The 18,496-nt window shown below is 42.9% G+C and overlaps 1 protein-coding gene across 1 annotated transcript in view; it reads left to right on the top strand.

The window, feature by feature from the left end:
• The window catches only part of SLIT3 (slit guidance ligand 3), a 792,609-nt gene that overhangs the window by 708,845 nt on the left and 65,268 nt on the right, over positions 1-18,496 (top strand). Inside the window, exons 21-23 of the mRNA XM_036752562.1 lie at positions 14,339-14,407; positions 16,322-16,393; positions 17,216-17,287. Coding sequence (XP_036608457.1) covers positions 14,339-14,407; positions 16,322-16,393; positions 17,216-17,287 — 213 coding nt within the window. The remainder of the gene's footprint in view (positions 1-14,338; positions 14,408-16,321; positions 16,394-17,215; positions 17,288-18,496) is intronic.

Genomic DNA, 18,496 nt, shown 5'->3' with positions numbered 1-18,496 from the left:
TCTTATCCACCAAAAAACTCAATTGCTATCCCTTCTGATAATGGTTTATCTAAAAGTCTGCATCTTTGGGAATGGCTTCAGCCCAATTCAGTTCAAAAAGCAAGAAATGGGTGCCTACTCTGTGCAAGGCATTGTACGTCATGCTGTCCAAAGTACTTCCAGTCAGGTGGATGGATATGTCGTGTGTCTTCAGTCTGATGGGAGAAACACAGCCCCCTTCCTCAAAAGTTCTCAGTAAAATAAAGGAGATATTGTCTCTGCCCTTGGTGAGCTCTCAGTCCTGGGGATTCCTGATCACTGCTCTTTGGGGCATCTATCTAATGAGGGGACACATAAGAGTAATAATAAGAAAAATAACTAACAGATATATATGTATATACATATATATATATGAAGCACTTTAAGATTTGCAAAGTGCTTCATGTATATTATTTGATTCCTATAACAGCCCAGTGAGGTAGGTGCTATTATTGTATTTCCCCTTTTACAGGTGAGAAAACTGAGGCTGAGAGAAGTTAAATGATTCATCTAGGGTCACATAGCTAGTAAGTATCTGGGAAAGGATTCAAACCCAGGTCTTCATAACTCCAAGTTGATTGCACTGTCTATTATACAAGCTGGCCCCAGGACATAGTCTCTGTGGGTCAGAGAACATACACTCAAGTGTACTAGATTTGAAATCAAAGGAGCTGAGCTTGAGTTCTGGCTTTGCCATTTATTAGCAGTGTAACTCCAGGCAAGCCGTTTCTATGTCTTAGCTTAGGACAGCTAGGTGGTGCAGTGGATAGAGCCCTGGGCCTGAAATAAGGAAGACTCCTCTTCCCAAGTTCAAATCTGGCTTCAGATACTTATTAGCTGTGTGACCATGGACAAGTCATTGAACGCTGTTGGCCTCAGTTTCCTCATCTGTAAAATGAGCTGGAGAAGGAAGTAACAAACCATTCCAGTATCTTTGCCAACATAACCCAAAATGGGGTCATGAAGTGTTGGACACGACTGAAAAAAGTGACTAAACAACAGCAACACTGCCTCAGTTTCCTCATCTGTAAGAAAGAGCACATTGGGCTCCAGTGCCCTTTTCTGCACTAAAACTGTTATCTGAGAAGACTTACCAAATAGTCTAGGATGTATAAAGAAATGTGTGAAGTCAGCAAATAAGGGCATGTTTGACCTTGACCTTGTCCTCCTTGTGGTCTAGGAAATGGGCCTTGTCTCCTACCTTAATAGGCACGTCCCTCTGTTTGTTCTGTGGCTTGTGGAGCCTCTGATGGCTTGGTGTAAGCAGTAACTGTAGCCACCGCCTTGTTGGAAAGGAAGGCAATTCTTCTGAGGCATTTCAGATTGCAGAGCAACCATGGGCTTGGGCCGGTGCCATTCACTCAGAAGCTCTCAGCTGCCTGCATGAATGAAGGAATGAATGAATGAATGGGGAGCTGGGCACCCTATACTTTGGACAGGCTGGGACAGTGCTCACAATGAGCAGTTGGAAAGGAGCAGTGGAAAATGTCTTATCTAAGCACACATCTCCCAGGCTAATTGTCCCACAGGGTGACACATTTCAAAAGGAAGAAAATGCCATAAAAACAAACAAGGATGGATTCTTTCCCCTCAAGCTCATTCAGCAAAGATTGAAATAACAAAGATAATTGGATTTAATTGTAAAGTAAATCTGCATGAGCTGGGAGGTGAGCCTGTTTCCTCTTTTTTGAAACTCTTGAGCCTTCCCTGGGTTTGTCATAATTTCCATGTTTCTTCAAGGAAAGAAACATTCATTCAAATCCAGAGAGGGTGTCTTGCCAGCATCCGTTGGGGGATAGAGATGGGGCATCAGGGAATGGGTGCGGTATGAGGAGGGGTGACTGTGTGTGTGTGTGTATATGTGTGTGTGTGTGTGTGTGTGTGTGTGTGTATAAGGGAGGTTAAGAGGGGCAAGAGGAATGGAAGGAGGCAAGCAAGGGGAGTAAGTGGCTGTGAAAGGGAAAACAGTCAGGTCTGAACAAGCTACAAGCTTGGTGGTCTCAGCCTTGGGGTCATCTACAAGATTCCAGACCAATGATTCCTGACTCGGGTTCTCTAGTTTTCACTCCAAGCCATCTCTAGTTATCTTGGGGACTGTTGCCAAACACGCAAACAAAATTAATTTTAATTCACTTTAATTTCAAAAGCAAACATATACAATACTCTTCTGGAGAGAGCCAAGGGAGGAGCAGGAAACATCACAGAATCTAACTACCCTCAGTCGAGTATTCCAATTCCAAACAGGTTCCATTTTATCTGGAAGCAGTATTCACCAAATGCCAATTTGTTATCCCTCTTTTCCTTAACTATGTATGTCTCTTCTCTCTATATTTCTGCTACAGGAGTCAAGTTTAGTCAAGGTATTTCTTGAATACTATATGCCAGGACCTAGACAAGGCAATAAAGGAGATAAAGAAGACATTAAAAAGGTGCTAGGCCTAGAGTCAGGAAGACTCCTCAATGTGAGTTCAAATTCAGCCTCAGATGCTAACTATGTGACCCTGGGCAAGTCACTTAACCCCGTTTGCCTTACTTTCCTTATCTGTAAAATGAGCTGGAGAAGGAAATGACAAACCACTCCAGTATCTCTGCCAAGAAAACCCTAAATGGGGTCACAAGGAGTCAGACACAACTGAAAAACTAATAAGAACAGCAACAAAGATCATCCCTCTCCTTGAGGAGATTATAGTCTTAATGAAAAAGCAAAACATACACAGGAATGCTCAATCTTTAGTAAAAGGACCTAGGTTCGAATCCCAGCTCTGATGCTTACTATCTACATGGCCTTAGGGTAAGTCTTTTAGCTTCCCTGGGCTTCAGTTTTCTGGCTCTGCTACTAACAGCCATGTGACCTTGAACAAATTACCCTGCCTCTCCAGGCCTCAATTTCCTTAAATAAAAAATGAAGGGTTTGGACTAGATGGTCTCTGAGGTTCCTTCCAACTGTAGACCTTTGAGTTTTTGATCCTAGTCTGCAAAGGAAAAATTTGCAAACAATATTATAGCAGCTAATCTAATGGCAGAGGAAGGTTTATTTTGAAAATTAAGATCATAAATGTAGAGCTGGAAAGGACCTTAAGAAGTCACTTAGTCTAACTTCTTCATTTTGCAGTTGTGGAAACTGAGGTCCAAAGAGGTAAAGGGGCTACTTACTCAAGGGTGCAGAGGTTGTTAGTGGCAAAGCCAGGATCTGAGCCTGAATGCAGTGACAGCAAAGCCATTCTTCCTTCTGCACTAAGGTGCTGGGTTGAGTGCAAGTTAAATAGGTGAGTTGGAAAAATTCCAGAGCTGAGAAGAATTATATAGACCATCTAATCAAATCCCCTTCATTTTTTAGATGAAGAAACTGAGATCCACAGAGGGCCAGGGCAGAACCCAGGTCTCTTGGCTCTCAGTCTAATGTTCTTCTACTTCATGTCTCAGCTTCCTTTAAATGACTAAATGAAAATATTAGCAGAAGACAGTCCAGATCATTGATCTAGAGCTGGAAGGGACCTCAGAGTCCAACCATGTCTTTTTTACCAGTGAAGAAACTGAGGCCCAGGAAGGTTAAGCAACTTGTCAAAAGTCATACAGGTTTGAACCCGAGTCCTTTGACTGACAAGCCAGGGCCATTTCCGTTGTACTATTCTGCCTTCCTCCAGGTTTGTCTGGGTTTTTTTTCCTATTTTTTAGCATTCTAACTTGGAAACTAGATGAACTGAGACTATCCAGTATAATAAAGTGGTATACACATCCAGATACCTTCTGGGCTATGGTCTCTTCATACTGGTTCATACACCTGATCATGGCCTTGGGGAGAACTCCCTTAGGCCTAATGAATGAGAGTTCTCACTTTCCCACTGATGACATGAAGTAGTAGTAACTTCCTTAGATCCGTAGATCTGTATAAGCAAGGACTGAAGGGAGTAGGAGAGTGGTATGTAACTGATCCATTTAGCTTCTGGGAACAAATCCCTGCCTTGTGTGTAATGACTAGAAATGACTGCCAAGGGTAGGCATTAGTGAGACTAGATAATCAGTCAAGCAACACCAAGTATTTATTGAGCACTTACGCTGTATGTGGCATTATGCTAAGTTATTGTCAGAGATGCCCAGAAGTATTCAATGGAATGTTGATTCTATTCAACAAACATTTATTAAGCTCCTACCACATGCAAAGAGCTGGGGATACAAGGACAAAAAACAAAACAAAAAAAAAAAACCAGTCCTTGCCCTTGAGGATCTTCCATTTTACTGGGGGGGGGCAGGGAATAATACAATATGGACACAAGTAAATACGTAAAAATAAAACATAATTTGAAGAGGAGAGGGGAAATAACTGGGGTTATTAGGAAAGGCTTCATGTGAGAGATATGGTACTTGGGCTCTGCTTTCAAGGAAGCCAGGGATTCTACAAGGCAGAGATGAGAAGGGAAGGTTTTCCAGACATGGGAGACATTTGTCCAAAGTCACTGAGGCTGGAGATCCCATATCCCATACAGGGAATAGCTAGTAGACCAGCTTGACTAAAATGGAGAATACATGAAGGGGAATAATATAAAGATTGGGAAAGTGGACAGGAGACAGACTGTGAAAGGTTTTAAGTGCTGGGCCCCAAATTGCTAGTTGGGGAGCCAGACTATTTGCACATAAAAAGATCCCTACAACATAAGACATGAAGTAAGTAATATAAACAGTATATGCTAAATATTGTGGGAATAAAGATTAGAAATTCTATCCATCTTACTCCCTAAGAAGGCAATGGAGAGAACATGCCCCGTTTGCCCTACTCCAATCAGATCACCTAGATAGTCTTCCTGGAGGCTTGACCACCCTAGAGATTTTCCTAACTTCCTTCATGGGGTTTGGGACATACCAACTTAAGTGAGTATTTAAGTTTGGGATTTTTAAAATCTATAAATGGACAAGCACCAGAGCCTCTATCTACATGTAAACAGGAATAAAACAAACCCAAATGTGATCTCTCAGGTGACAATATGGTCATCCTGTGACATGTTTACTGTGTACCTGTTGGCTGGGCTGATACTGCCCTGAAAGACTTGACTTGTTAACCAGACAAGAACCCTTCACCCTTAGAAGCCATGAAGCCCAGCAGCTCAAGAGAACATAGGCTTGAGGGGAAGATAACTCTTGAATTATTAGTTTTCCTTTTGCCAAGAGTAATTGGTCAGTACTGTACCACCAGACGAGAGAGATTATCATTATTATTGAAATCTAGTATGAGTACGTTGGTTTTTCACAACCACATACGTGTTTAGATGACCAAAAGCACATGTGTGGGCCAGTAGAGAACCACATGGAATGGCTCTGTCATGAGACACTTCCAGAGATGCCAAGTTGTTAACAGATGCCCCATGGAAATGTCCATGGAGACCTGCAGGATGGTAATAGTAATTGTTAGAATTTATACAGCTCTTTAAGATGTGCAAAACACTGCACATGTGTCACCCCATTTGAGCCTTACCACCTTTCCAAGTAGATGCTATTATCATCTCCATTTTACAGATAGGGAAGGTAAGGCACTGAGAGGTTATATGACTGGCCCATAACAACCTAGCTTGCAATTTTCCAAGACAGAATTCAAATTCAGATCTTCCTGACTCCAAGTCCAGCGTTCTAGGCACAGAGTGGTAGGAGTAGAGGTTGGAGACCTGCAGGAATCGTGGCTAGACACTCAGGGAATACTCTGGTGTCTTTCTACCATAGAATCACAGAATTAGAATCTCACAGTGGAAAGGGACTTTAGGGGTCTTGTTGTCAGCCTGTATCTTAACAGGAATCCCCTTAAAGCTTCCCTGACAGGTGGCCACCCTCTCTCCACTCAAAGACCTATAATGGAAACCCTACATGACAATTCATGTCAAAACAGCTCTGGTTGTTAGCAATTGTTCTCTATGTCAAGACAAAAAGCAACCTCTCATTTCTAAGTTTTGCCCCTGAGGCCAAGAAGAGCGAGTCTGATGTTTCCTCTTCATCACAGTCCTTCAGATCCTTGAAAACAGTGATCATGTTCCTTCGAAGTCTTCTCCTCTTTACAGGAAACAGCCTCAGCTCTTTCATCTAAACCTCAAATAGTTTCTCTATAATCCTCTCACCATCCTAGTCACCTTCCTCTGGACTTTCTCCATATTGTCAATATCCTCTCTGAAAGGCAGCATCCCAAACCAGACTCTGCTCTAGATTGGGTCTGGACTGGGTAGAGGACAATAGCCAGTCAGGTGGTTAACAAGCATATATTACATGCTTACTGTGTGGCCTGGCACTGTGCTAGCACTGGGGATATAAAGAAAGGCAAAAACATAGTCCCTGCCCTCCAGGAGCTCCTATTCTAACAAGGGAGATAACATGCAAATGCCTATATACATACGAGATAGATACATGCATACATACATGCAAATGCCTATATACATACAAGATAGACATAGAGATAGATAGATACATGCAACAGCCTACATACATACAAGATAGATATAGAGTTATATAGATATAGATACATATGTAGCTAGCTATACACATAGGTAGATAGATGGAAAGATAGATAGATAATGTATCGATATATGGTGTAAACTGAAGGTAATCTCAGAGTAAAGGGAGGTTACTAGTAGCAAAGGGGCATCAGGAAAGACCTTTGAAGAAGGTAGCATTTGAATTGAATCTTGATGGAGGCCAGAGAAGCTACAGTAGCCCTATGACCTCCTTCATTCTGGACATAAAATGTCTACAGCTGTAAAAAGGATGTATTAAGTGTTTACTACGTGCCAGACATTGTGCTAAACTTTGAGGATACAAAGAGAAGGAAAAAAGAAAAAATGGTCCCTGCCCTCAAGGAGCTTCTATTCTAATGAGACAAGATGTATACAAATAGACATAAACAACACATACAATATAGATCAAGGAGTGAGGGTGGGGACCATAGTAAGTCCAACCATGGGTGCAGTCATACCAAGAATGGGGAAAGTCTGTCCTCCAGAAAGTCCAGCCATCCCTCAGTTTTCTGAGATTGTAGGCAAGTAAGGTGAGTGCCAGGAGAAAAATGAAGATGTGATCCTAGTATGGGAGGAGAACAGAGGGGAAAATGGGTTTAGGAGTTGTGCTTCCTAGAGTGGCATGTGCTGGGAGAGGACTCCCGTTGAAAGGAAGCGTGTTCTTCCCATCCCCCATTTGCACAATGTCAGTTACAGCTCTATGTCAGTAAAGTGTAATCTAAGATTGAATTAGCTTGTTTGGCTGTTCTGTCACTCCCTTGGCTTGTGTTGAGGTAGCAGTCTACTAAAATGCCAAAGCTTTTCACATTAATTACTGCCCAGCCATGCTTTCCCCACTCACGGCTCCTTTGTCTCAGCAGGCTCACTGCTAGGAACCTGGATCCCTTCCCCTCAGTAGCCCCATCCCATCCTAAGCCTCTGTCATCTATTGTGGAAATAATATCTAACAACCGTTTCTCAAACAAGACAAGATCAGGCCCATAGAGGCAGAGACTGGAGATAGAGGAGAGCAGTCTCAGAAGAAGCCCCTGTCCTTACTCCTCTGCTTTGATGAAAACAGGGACACAGGACACAGCGGACAAAGCTGCTGCTCCTGTTTCCTGAGAATCCAGGGCCAAGGAGGAATGTTGTAGGTGTCAGAGAATGTGCAAAGGGACGAAAGAGAATGAAACTGGCAGCAATGCCCCCAGAGCAGCTTTGTGTCACTTTTCCCATCCCCCAAGCCCTCCCCGACACATACACACTGCTTGCCCTCTCCAGGCAGTGTCAATGAGGTTATACAGGCAGGGGCAAGGGGGAGTAATAGTTCAGGGACCCAGATGAAATACTCCAGATTGACTTTATCACGGATCGTGTGGACCATTTCCTAGTGTTCTTCTGCTGTTGCCACTGACACTTAAGTCTCTGATGGAAATGTGGATCCTTTTATGGAAGGCAGCCCTGGCTATGCCCTACCCATTAGCACACAGCAGGGTGAATTGTCCTTTTTGTAACATAAAGGAGAGAAGCCACTGAGCTAAAAACTTCTATGGAGCTGGCCCCAGGTCTGGAGAGGCTTGGTAATCAGCCCCATAGGCTGTGGGATGTGGGAGATGGAGAAGGAGAAATCCTTTCCTGGAAGGATTTTTCAAATTTTCCTGCAAGAGAAGATGTGAGCTTTTGGCTGGAGCTAAAACAGCATTTAAATTTGGGCTGATTTAAATCTGATCTGTTAGAAATGCTTTGGCAAGACAGAAGGCCAAGCAGAGCCAGAGTGTAGGGCATCTTAATAGAATTCCAAAAGCCAACTCCTGGCAAGAACTGCTGTAGTATCCCATGTTCTCTTGTGTTTTTCTTCTTCTCTACAGACCAGTGTCTACATTTGAGAAGTAAAATCTCTTCATTCTTCTTCTCCTAAGTTATTCTTCCAAGTCCATTTCCCAGGGATCCAAAAAAAGTTTTTTTGGTCTTAGCTTTGTTTTTTTATTCAGCCACCTGATCTAAACCAGGACCAGGATCCTTGTAGATGAGAGCAGTAGATATGTAGTAGCCAGAAGCACTCAGATCGAATCATACAGTCTCCATGGGCCTCATTTTGCCATCTGAAAAAAAAATGGGAACAGTATTGTCTGTGCTGCCTATCTAAAGCATGGATGACATTCCCTGGGGCTACCCTTGTTTTTCTGTTTCTTCTTGTTTTTCTACAAGGAGTGATCCCCAGTGTAAGGAATGAGACAGCTGAAAGTGAGAACAAGGAAATCAATATTTCTGGCAAAGAAAAGAGGTGTTAAACAATATGGAGCAGTAGCCAGCCCAGATGATTCCCTTTTCTGTCTGTTAAGAATTCTGTCAGTGACACTGCTTTGATGGATGGATGATCTCATGGGGGTGGGGTCCTTCTTTCAGCAGTACAGGTCACATCTATCCTTGCCTGTGACTTCTCTAAGCACCATCAGTAAATTGAAAATTAGCACTTGTGGAGAAAGGTTTCTAGGATGCCATGGCCTGGACACATGAAGATAACCAGCTATGGACACTGAGACCTGATCGTTTACTGTCATAGGACCAAGGGCAGAATGCTCCTTTGGTGTTTATTCCTATGATCCAGGATATTAGTGATGCTTTGTATGTGATAATGGATAGCTAGGTGGTACAGAGGATAGAGTACCAGGCCTAGAGTCAGGAAGATTCATCTTCCTGAGTTCAATTCTGGCCTCAGACACTTACTAGCTATGTGACTCTGGACAAGTCATTTACCTTGTTTGCCTCAATTTCCTCATTTGTAAAATGAGCTGGAGGAGGAAATGACAAACCACTCCAGTATCTTCTGCCAAGAAAACCCCAAATGGGGTCACAGAGAGTAGGAAATGACTGAAAAATGACTTAACAACAACAGATGTTATGTTGTCAAGTCCTACTCAGGTCACTACCCCATACAGTTGAGCCTCAGAGACTTTTGCAGATGTCCGGAACACAGAGAGTCAACGTTAAAAAATAGACTAACTGGATGGTCAATTAAAAGGCATCTCTTGAGAAGAAAGTGCTGTGGAAAATTAGATTGATACCAAGAGGAGTAAGATATGGCACCTGTCTTTAAGAAACTTATAATCTAGCCATGAAGTTAGGAGATACAGAGATAGGGAGAGAGACAGACAGACAAATAGAATGATAGATAGATAGAATGATAGATAGATATCAATATATATCATTAATCCATTCATTCAACAGGCATTGATAAAGCTCCTACTATGCACCAGACACTGTGCTAGGTTCTAGGGATACAAAGACAAAAACAAAATAGCCCCTACCATTGAGGAGCTGATAACTGTATTAGCCAAAAGATGCTAGGTTGATATGCCAAATGAAAGGTATCCACATTAAGTGTTATAGGGGAAAGACTATTGGACAAGAGTTACAAGTCCTGGATTGTAGTTCCACTTCTTCCATTAACTAACTAGGTGACACTAACTAACCTTGGACAAGTCATCATTCCATTTCTCCACGCCTCATTCTCATCTGTAAAATGAGAGAACTGGACCAGATGATTCCCGTGATTCTTTCCAATTCTAACACCTCTCGATGCTGTGCATTCAGAGCAGGATGAGATCACTGTGGGTGGGTTCAGATGGGGTTTGATGATGATGACACTTGACATTATGGAAAGAGTATTGGATTAGGAGATGGAGACCTGTGTTTGGGCCCTGACTTGGCTATTAGTGAGCTGAATTAGATAAGTGAGCTATTTCCAAGGCTTCTTCCAACTCTAACAGTTTATGAGCTATGATTTCTGACATCAGATGGGTAGGGTTTGGCTATGGGGAGACGGGGTGGGGAGAGAATTACAGGGGACAGTGAGGGAAGGCTATTCCAGGCAAAAGAGACTCTGTTTATTCAGGGAGACATAGGGTGACCCAGCCACTTTAATGGAAAATCAAACATCAAAGCATTGAGAGGAATACCATGTGACCTTCAGAATGAAAAGGTTTCCATGATTTCTTTGTGAGATGGAATAAAAAGAAGAGGAGGAGGAGGAAGTCAGTGAGATCGCTTTTCCAGTTTTTTCCCCATCTCCCCCACTTCATGCTAGTTGTACAGCAATGATGCAGACAAGGTCTTGAGGATCTTGACTTTGTTCCCTCATTGGTCATAAGGAGTCATTTGCAATGTTTATGGTAGGATATGGAAACAGAGGCATTGTGGTACAGAAGCAGAGAGTCCTGGTTCTGCAATCAGGAGACCTAGGTCCAAATCTCCTATCTGACACTCAGGTCACCTGTCTGACATGACACAGCTATGTCACCTTGGGTGAGTCACTTAACTTCCCTAGAACTCAGTTTCCTCATTTGTAGAATAAAGGGGTTGGACTAAGTAGCCTCTAAGGTCCCATGCAGCTTCAAATCCAGGATTCTTCCATCCTGTAAATTCAGGTGCCCTTAAACTCAAGAATTGTGTGACCCAAGACTGTACCATCAGCGATGACAAACAACCAAACTCCAGACACAGGGAAGATTCTTAGGTAATTACCTTCGTCCAGAGAAGCAGGATGGGGATAGGAAGACCTAGATTTATGTCCTGCCTTGGATATTTCGAGCTCTGTGACCATAGACGAGTGACTTCATTTCTCATGGCCTTGGTTTACTGAGCTCCATGTAGTAGACCTATGCTTTCAATAGTTAAGAGAACTCTCAAGGGGAGGAAATTCATCCTATTAATGTAACTTGGCATCTTTTCTACACCTCATGCTTTTAGAAAGTTATTTAGAGAGCTGAGAGGTAAAGGCCTTGCTCAGTGTCTCAAAGCAAGTACAGAGCAGACATAGGACTTTATTCCAGTGCTACTGGCTTCCAAGACAGCTCTCTATCTATATAAGAATAATCACAATACCTCCAATACCTGCCTGTCAGGGTTGTTGTGATGACCAAATGAGGTAAGGAATGTAAAGTGCTTTGCCTACATAAGTGTGTTATACTAATGTCAGTTGTTACCAGCATCTAACAACAAATTCATCAAAGGGATTTCCATTTGTGATCATGACTGTTGCTATGGTTGAGCATAATCAGAAGTCTAGGCTTTCCTGGACTTGAGTATCCTGCCCGGATTGGACACTTCTCAGATGAAAAGGATCATGCCAAATGTGCCTTTGACATGCCTATAATCCATTTTTTAAAATTAAGTACATAGTTTATTCTTCTCATTTTTCAACACTGTTGTTACTTCTCAATGACCCCTCCCTGCCCCCAGAAGGAAGAAGGAGAAACAAGCATTTATTAAATGTGTGCTAAGCACTTTCCAATTATGATGTTTTGGTCCTCACAACAACCCTAGAGAGAGGTGCTATTATTATCCCCATTTTACAGGTGAGAAAACTCAGACAGATGGTAAATGACTTGCCCAAGGTCACACAACTAGAAAGTGTCTGAGGTCGGATTTGAACTCAGGTCTTCTGGACTTTAGACCCAGTGCTTTATCCACAGCACCACCTAGAAGTAGAACCGTCCCTTGCAGTAAAGTACAGCTAAGCAAAATAAATCAGCCTTCTGCCCATGTCTGAGAATATATTCCTCATCCCAGGTCTAGAGCACACCACCTCTGGGAAATACTGTCCAGACTAATGCTTAAGTCCCCGGGATACTAAGACAGAAGGGTCCAGCTAAGCTGTTCCAGATTGAGTGTCTGCGAATCACACAGCATCACCCCCTTAAATCACATGTGAACCTGTCTGGGGCATTTCAAGACATTCCCCCAAGCAGTGATAGTTTGTGAATGATTAAAAGAGAAAGGAAGAAGGAGCAGAAGAGTAACTTTGGAATCAAACTTGACTCTTCTTTCTCTCTCATCCTATATGTCTTCCAAGTCCTATTGACTCTACCTCTACAACATGTCTCATCATTATTCTCCCTGTTTCCAGTCTCTCCCTTTTCTAATCTTCCAAATTAAACACAAGTTTGAACATGTCGCTCTCTTGCTCAAAAATCTTTGGTGGCTCCCCATTGCCTCCAGGAGAAATTCCTCAGCCAAGCATTTAGAACCCTACATCATCTGATTCCAGCCTACCTTTCCAAACTTATTTTGTATTGCTACTATTAAACCCCTTCATTCACGCTATCACCCAACCACTCTGGCCCACCAGGTTTTACCTGAACTGGATATCCAATCTCTTGCTTCCAAACCTTTGCACAAGCTGTGTCCCACATCTGGCATATACTCTATGCTCACCTCTGCTTCTTAGAATCCCCAGCTTCCTTCAGAGATCAGCTCAGAGGTCACCTCTTCCTACATGAAGGCTTTGCTGATCCTCTGGAATTAATGTGCTTGCTCTCTCTCTCCCTTTCCTACTCTCCCTCTCTCTGTCTCTCTCTGCCTCCCTCCCTCCTCCCACCTCCCTCAACAACAAGAAAATAAATTTCTTTCCAGGCTCAACTCAGGGGTTACCTTCTATACAGTTGGGGGAGGGAGGGCAACAGAAAAAGCCCTGGGGTCTGGAGTCAGGAAGACCTGAGTTCAGATCTAACCTCTGATACTTACCAGCTGTGTGACCCTGGACAAATCACTTAGCCTCTGCCTCAGTTTTCTCATCTGTAAAATAGAGGTACTAATAGCACCTATCTCGCAGGGTTGTTGTGAAGATCAAATAAGGTGATATATGTAAAAGAGTTTTACAAATCTCTAAATGTTATTATCATTATCTATGTCATTTATGACTTTATAGGTTCCATTTGTGCCTTCCTCTCTTGATCTTTGCCTTCCCAGGCTGAAGAAGCCATCTTTTTTACCTGTCTTCATAATTGGTCTTCCTTCCCTTTGATACGGCTATTTGCTTTGGTCACTGGTGTGGTACTGTGACAAGAACACTGGTTTTGGAGATGGAGAACCCAGGTTCAAATCCTGCTTCTGCCAGGAATTTGACCTATGTCATATGACCTATGAGCAACTCCGTGGGTCTCTTGTTTCCTCACCTGTAAAACCAGGGGGTTGAAATAGATTGCCTCAAAGATTACTTCTAGCTCTAAAGCTCTGATCTGATGGTCCTGTACTTCCCCTGGGAAAATGGGAGCTTGTACTCATATCTGTCCATGACTGCCTCCCTACAATCTATTTTAGGAGGTAGGGAGGGTAGGGGACAGCTTGCGAAGCAGGAGCAGAGTTGTGATTTCCTCGTTTTGGGGTCCTGCCTATGTGCACACTCCCTCCATTAGCACAAATCTGCAGTTCTTCTGTCATTTGGACAATAACCTTGAGCAGTAACCTGGGCAGTGGGACATTAAGTGACTTGGAGTCACATGGTTAGTATGTATCAGAGGTAAGATTTGAACCCAGAACTTCCTGACTCTAAATCTACTCTTCTATGCCACACAGTCTTGCTACAGCAACCATGTTCCTGATTTAGAATATACAGTAATTTCAGCTAACAGTAAGAGGGACGTTTTAAAAATCTCTTTTTTCCTTCCAAATGTGTACTGTATGCCCTTGAATACTAAATGGTTGTCCCTGGAAGGAAGGATCGCAATTCTTTCCAACTTTCACAGCCGAGCTTTGCAAGCTAATTCTGGGCGGCCCAGGTTAGCACTGCTCAAAGTAGGGGCCCTGAAAAAATGGAACTTGTATGTTCCCCTGTGAAAAGAAACAACCTTGGGCTCAAAAAGTAGAAGTCTTTTTTCCCCTTTCTTCCCATAAATCTTGCCTCCTTGCCTTATTTCCATCCATAATGCATGGGGAACAGAGCCTCATCTCTCAGGAATCCTTGCCTGAAGAGCGAGAGGCAGAGACAGAGAGTGGTGTGTGGGTGTGTGTGTGTGTGTGTGTGTGTGTGTGTGTGTGTGATTTGTTTCCCTTCACTGTCTTTTTTTTTCCAGGTACCTGGAAGGAAACCATTTAACGACTGTACCCAAAGAGCTGTCCGCCCTCAGACACTTGACACTGATGTAAGGATCCTGGGGCTGGGTGGAGACTACATGAGATGCTTATTTTTGCCCCTGGCACAGGGAGGTTAGCTCAGTGGACCCCATGCTTAGAATGATGGAGGCAGCTGCAGAGTTTTGCCCCTGTCTCACTATAAGGGAGCAGGGGACAGTTACACACCAGCAGAACTTGGTGGGTTTCAAATACTTCAACCCTTGGTAGTATGTGTACTCCTGCCTCTCTTCATCTTCTCTAATTCCAAGCATGTAGTCTAAAGTGAGCTGGAAGAGATACATGAGAGTCTGTCTTTAACTGAGTTTCCTCCCTCAGTAAAATAACCAGCCCTGGAACGCTTCTCTGCAAATATGCAAAACTCTTTCAGTCTTGAAGATCTGGGTTGCCCTGTACTGAGCCAGAGCTGTACTCCCTGTACTCCCTGTACCCTGTACTCCCCAGAGCTGAGTTGGTTTGTTGTGCAGTAGTGGGGAAAGGGAAAGCCCACAGACTTGTTCTGGTAGTTACTACTAAATATTCTTGAGGCCTCTTCAACCCGCAATGGCCCCAACAAAAATAGGGCCTATGCAGGTTGGCCAGCTTGAGGTGGAAGGAAGGTACTCTGTGGCCAGGGCCTCTTAGCAGGTGGCAAATGAGAGCCCACCCCCACCCCCATGAAATGACCTGTGGAGAAGAGAGTGACTGGGAAGTGAGACCCAGAAAAAATCAATCATTCAACAAGAATCCGTCAATCCTTTGTTGAGCCCCTACTATGGGTCAGGAACTGTACTAGGCACTGGGGACATTAATATGAAGAATTAAATAACCCCTACCTTCAAGGGGCTCACATTCTAATGGAGGAGACATCAAGTTTGGATGTGTGTGTGTATATACACATGCATATGTACATATTATGTACATATATGTATTTTATGTATATACACATGTATCTGTGTGTGGTTGTATAAATCACACATACATACATACAGATAGATAGCAACTAGGTGGCACAGTGGATAGAGTGCCAGGCCTGCAGTCAGCCTGCAGACTCATCTTCCTAAGTTCATATCTGGCCTCAGACACTTGCTAGCTGTGCGACCCTGGGCAAGTCACTTAACTCTGTCTCAATTTTCTTATCTGTAAAATGAGCCAGAGAAAGAAATGGCAAACCACTCCAGTATCTTTGCCAAGAAAAACCCAAATGGGGTCACAAAGAGTTGGACATTACTAAAACCTCAAAAAAACAACAAAATATGTACATACCTGTTGTCTCCCCCATTAGGATGCATGCTTCTTGAGGTCATATGTATTTAAATATATATTATATATAATGTATGTACATACATATATATGTATATGTGTGTGTACATACAGGCACACATATCCACATATATACCTATCACCTTTGTATGTACATGTATATGCATATATATTTTTATGTATACATATTTGTATGTATATGTGTGTATGTATACACATATATATGTGTGTGTGTATATATATATATATAAAAACAAATAAGTATAATTGGAATGAGTACATTCAGAGTAGCTCAATACAAAGCAGCTTGGGAAGGAGGGCATTAATGCAGAGGCGAACAGGAGGGGTTTCAGGCTGAAGGTGAGGAATTAACCCACCTGCTCTTTAATGAGGCCTGGCTCCCAGCTCAGACTTGCATCTTGCCTCTGAATATCCCCTGCAGAGGAATTAGAACTCCCTTCCAAACCCACAACTTCACTGTCTTTTAAAGGGAGTCTGATGAACTGGGATTTGGGGGCAATTGTAAGGTCCTCAGGTAATGTGCATGGACCACATTAGGAAACAGCCCACAATGAGAACACAGGGAAGTGGCCTTTGGCTGCAGTGAGAAGCGGCCATCAGAAATGACTGGTCCCAAGAACCAAGGGTAGCTGTGACTCTTCTGTCATGCATTTCTTCTCTAGTGACTTGAGCAATAACAGCATCAGCGTCCTGGCCAATTATACCTTCAGCAACGTGACTCAGCTCTCCACACTGTAAGTAGTACTACAAACTAGCCTATGGCCCTTCTTTTCCTCTATTTCCCTCTTAGATCCATCTCTTCTCTCCCCTTTCCCTTACCTACCCCCACATATGATGTATAGTAGGCTAATGACCATAGAGCTTAAGCATTTATTCAATACAGTTCAACTCAGTGAACATTTATTAAGCACTTTCTTTGTCAGGCTGAGCACTAGGTGCTAGGGATACAAACATTAAAAAAAAAAAAAGAACAGTCCCTGCCATCAAGAAGCTGACATTCTACCCAGGAAGACAATTAGTACACAGATACTTGGATGAATCTGTGATCTCTGTGGATATTGCTTCCAGTGGTTTAGAACAAAACACCACTATGTGGCTACCCAGCCATGGGTACGTCCATGCCCTTGGGGAGCTACCCAATGTCTGCGGCCCTTCCTCTCTTTTCTCCTGGTATCTCAAGAATATTGACATGGACCCTCTGCTATTTCAAGGAGGTGAGCCTGGTCATATAATCAGCATCAGAGAAAAATCAGTAATTATTTATAATAAATTTTGTAATTCCTCCTATTTAATTGAGGACTTTTTTTCCCACTTGCAGTAAATTTTCCTGCCTGATTGTACTTTGTTCAAGCCACTTTTATTTCAGTATGCTTTGAGGTACCCACCACTTGAAGGCAGAGGCACGTGGTCCCAGAGGCTTACTCAGGGACAAGGAGGGAACTGATCTGTTATGCAACCTTGGGGATGACTAATCCACAAAGTCCACGACTTACCTGTGGATAGTCCACAACAAATGAACCAACAGACTGTTACAATCATGTCTTTTTCTTCCTTAGCATCTTGAGCTACAACCAGCTTCGGTGTATCCCAATCCACGCCTTTAATGGCCTGCGGTCTCTCCGGGTGTTGTGAGTATACCCTAGCAGGCTAAGGGGAGGGTTGACATTTGGTTCCATCTGACTGTGTGACTACCAACCATGGACTAGTCTTATTTCATTCCTCACCCTAGTAGCTCAGTATCCTCACCATATAAATTGACTATTTTCAGAAAGAGGTGACTCTAGGTTAGTCTAGACTAGCCTAAAGGAAAGAAACTGGTTTCAAAACACAGCTTAGGAGTAGGAAAAAGTTGGGGGGTCACTAGTGGCCGTTCCAGCTCCTAATATTAACCACTACCATACTAATAATTATTAATATAATTATAATAATAGCAATAACAATAATAGCTATCATTTACATAGCACTTGAAGGTTTGCAAAGCACTTTACAAGTGTTATCTCATTGGTCCTGAGAAGAAGCCTGAGACGTAGGTGCCATTATTATCCACATTTTACAGATGATGAAACAGAGATAAGTGACTAACCCGAGATCACACAGCTAGAAAGTATCTGAGGCAAAATTTGAACTCAGATCTTCCTGACTCCAAGTCAAGTGCTGTATCCATTTTGCCACCCTAAATTCCTATTATTATGATTATTATTTGTTATACCTATTTTCATTTCTACGTCTTCTTATCTTAGGCTCGTATTGTTGGGAACAGCTTACTGGCACTTCCCAAACTGTTAACTGGATGCCCACTCAAGCCCATGCACGATGACATTAGTGAAATGGATCCCAAGTAGCTGTGCCCATTCAGAGGCCTCCAGATTGATATGATTTATTGCAGCCCACAAAACCCTGGTGTCAGCTACTACGCCCGCCACGTGTCATCTGCGTTGTTATTAAAAATCAATTCTCCAGAGGGGAAGAAGTGCCCAGGACTGACAGTGTGCAATCTGTTATTGTCACTTATTTATTATCCATGTTCTCAGGAGAGTTTCAGAAAAGAAAACATCAGCAAAACAATTTCCCCATTTCCAGCCTAACACAAAGGAAGAAAAGTACATTTCATTGGCCAGAGCTGAGCCAGAGTCATCTCCTCACTCCCCTTATTTCTGAGCATTCTTCATCTTTGTCGGTTCTTCAGGTGGCTTCAATGCTGTCAGCTGAGCACCACCAGATTTGGATGGTGTGTGTGTGTGTGTGTGTGTGCACGCACGTGTGCGCGTGTGCACGCGTGTGTGCACACACGTGCATACACATGCATGTATAGTCAGAATAGCTTTGATTGGGACATC

This window comes from Trichosurus vulpecula, chromosome 3, assembly GCF_011100635.1.
Source record: "Trichosurus vulpecula isolate mTriVul1 chromosome 3, mTriVul1.pri, whole genome shotgun sequence".
Taxonomy (NCBI): Eukaryota; Metazoa; Chordata; class Mammalia; order Diprotodontia; family Phalangeridae; genus Trichosurus; species Trichosurus vulpecula.
Note: the sequence above shows the minus strand (reverse complement) of the source record. Positions and strands in the feature narration are given on the sequence as shown.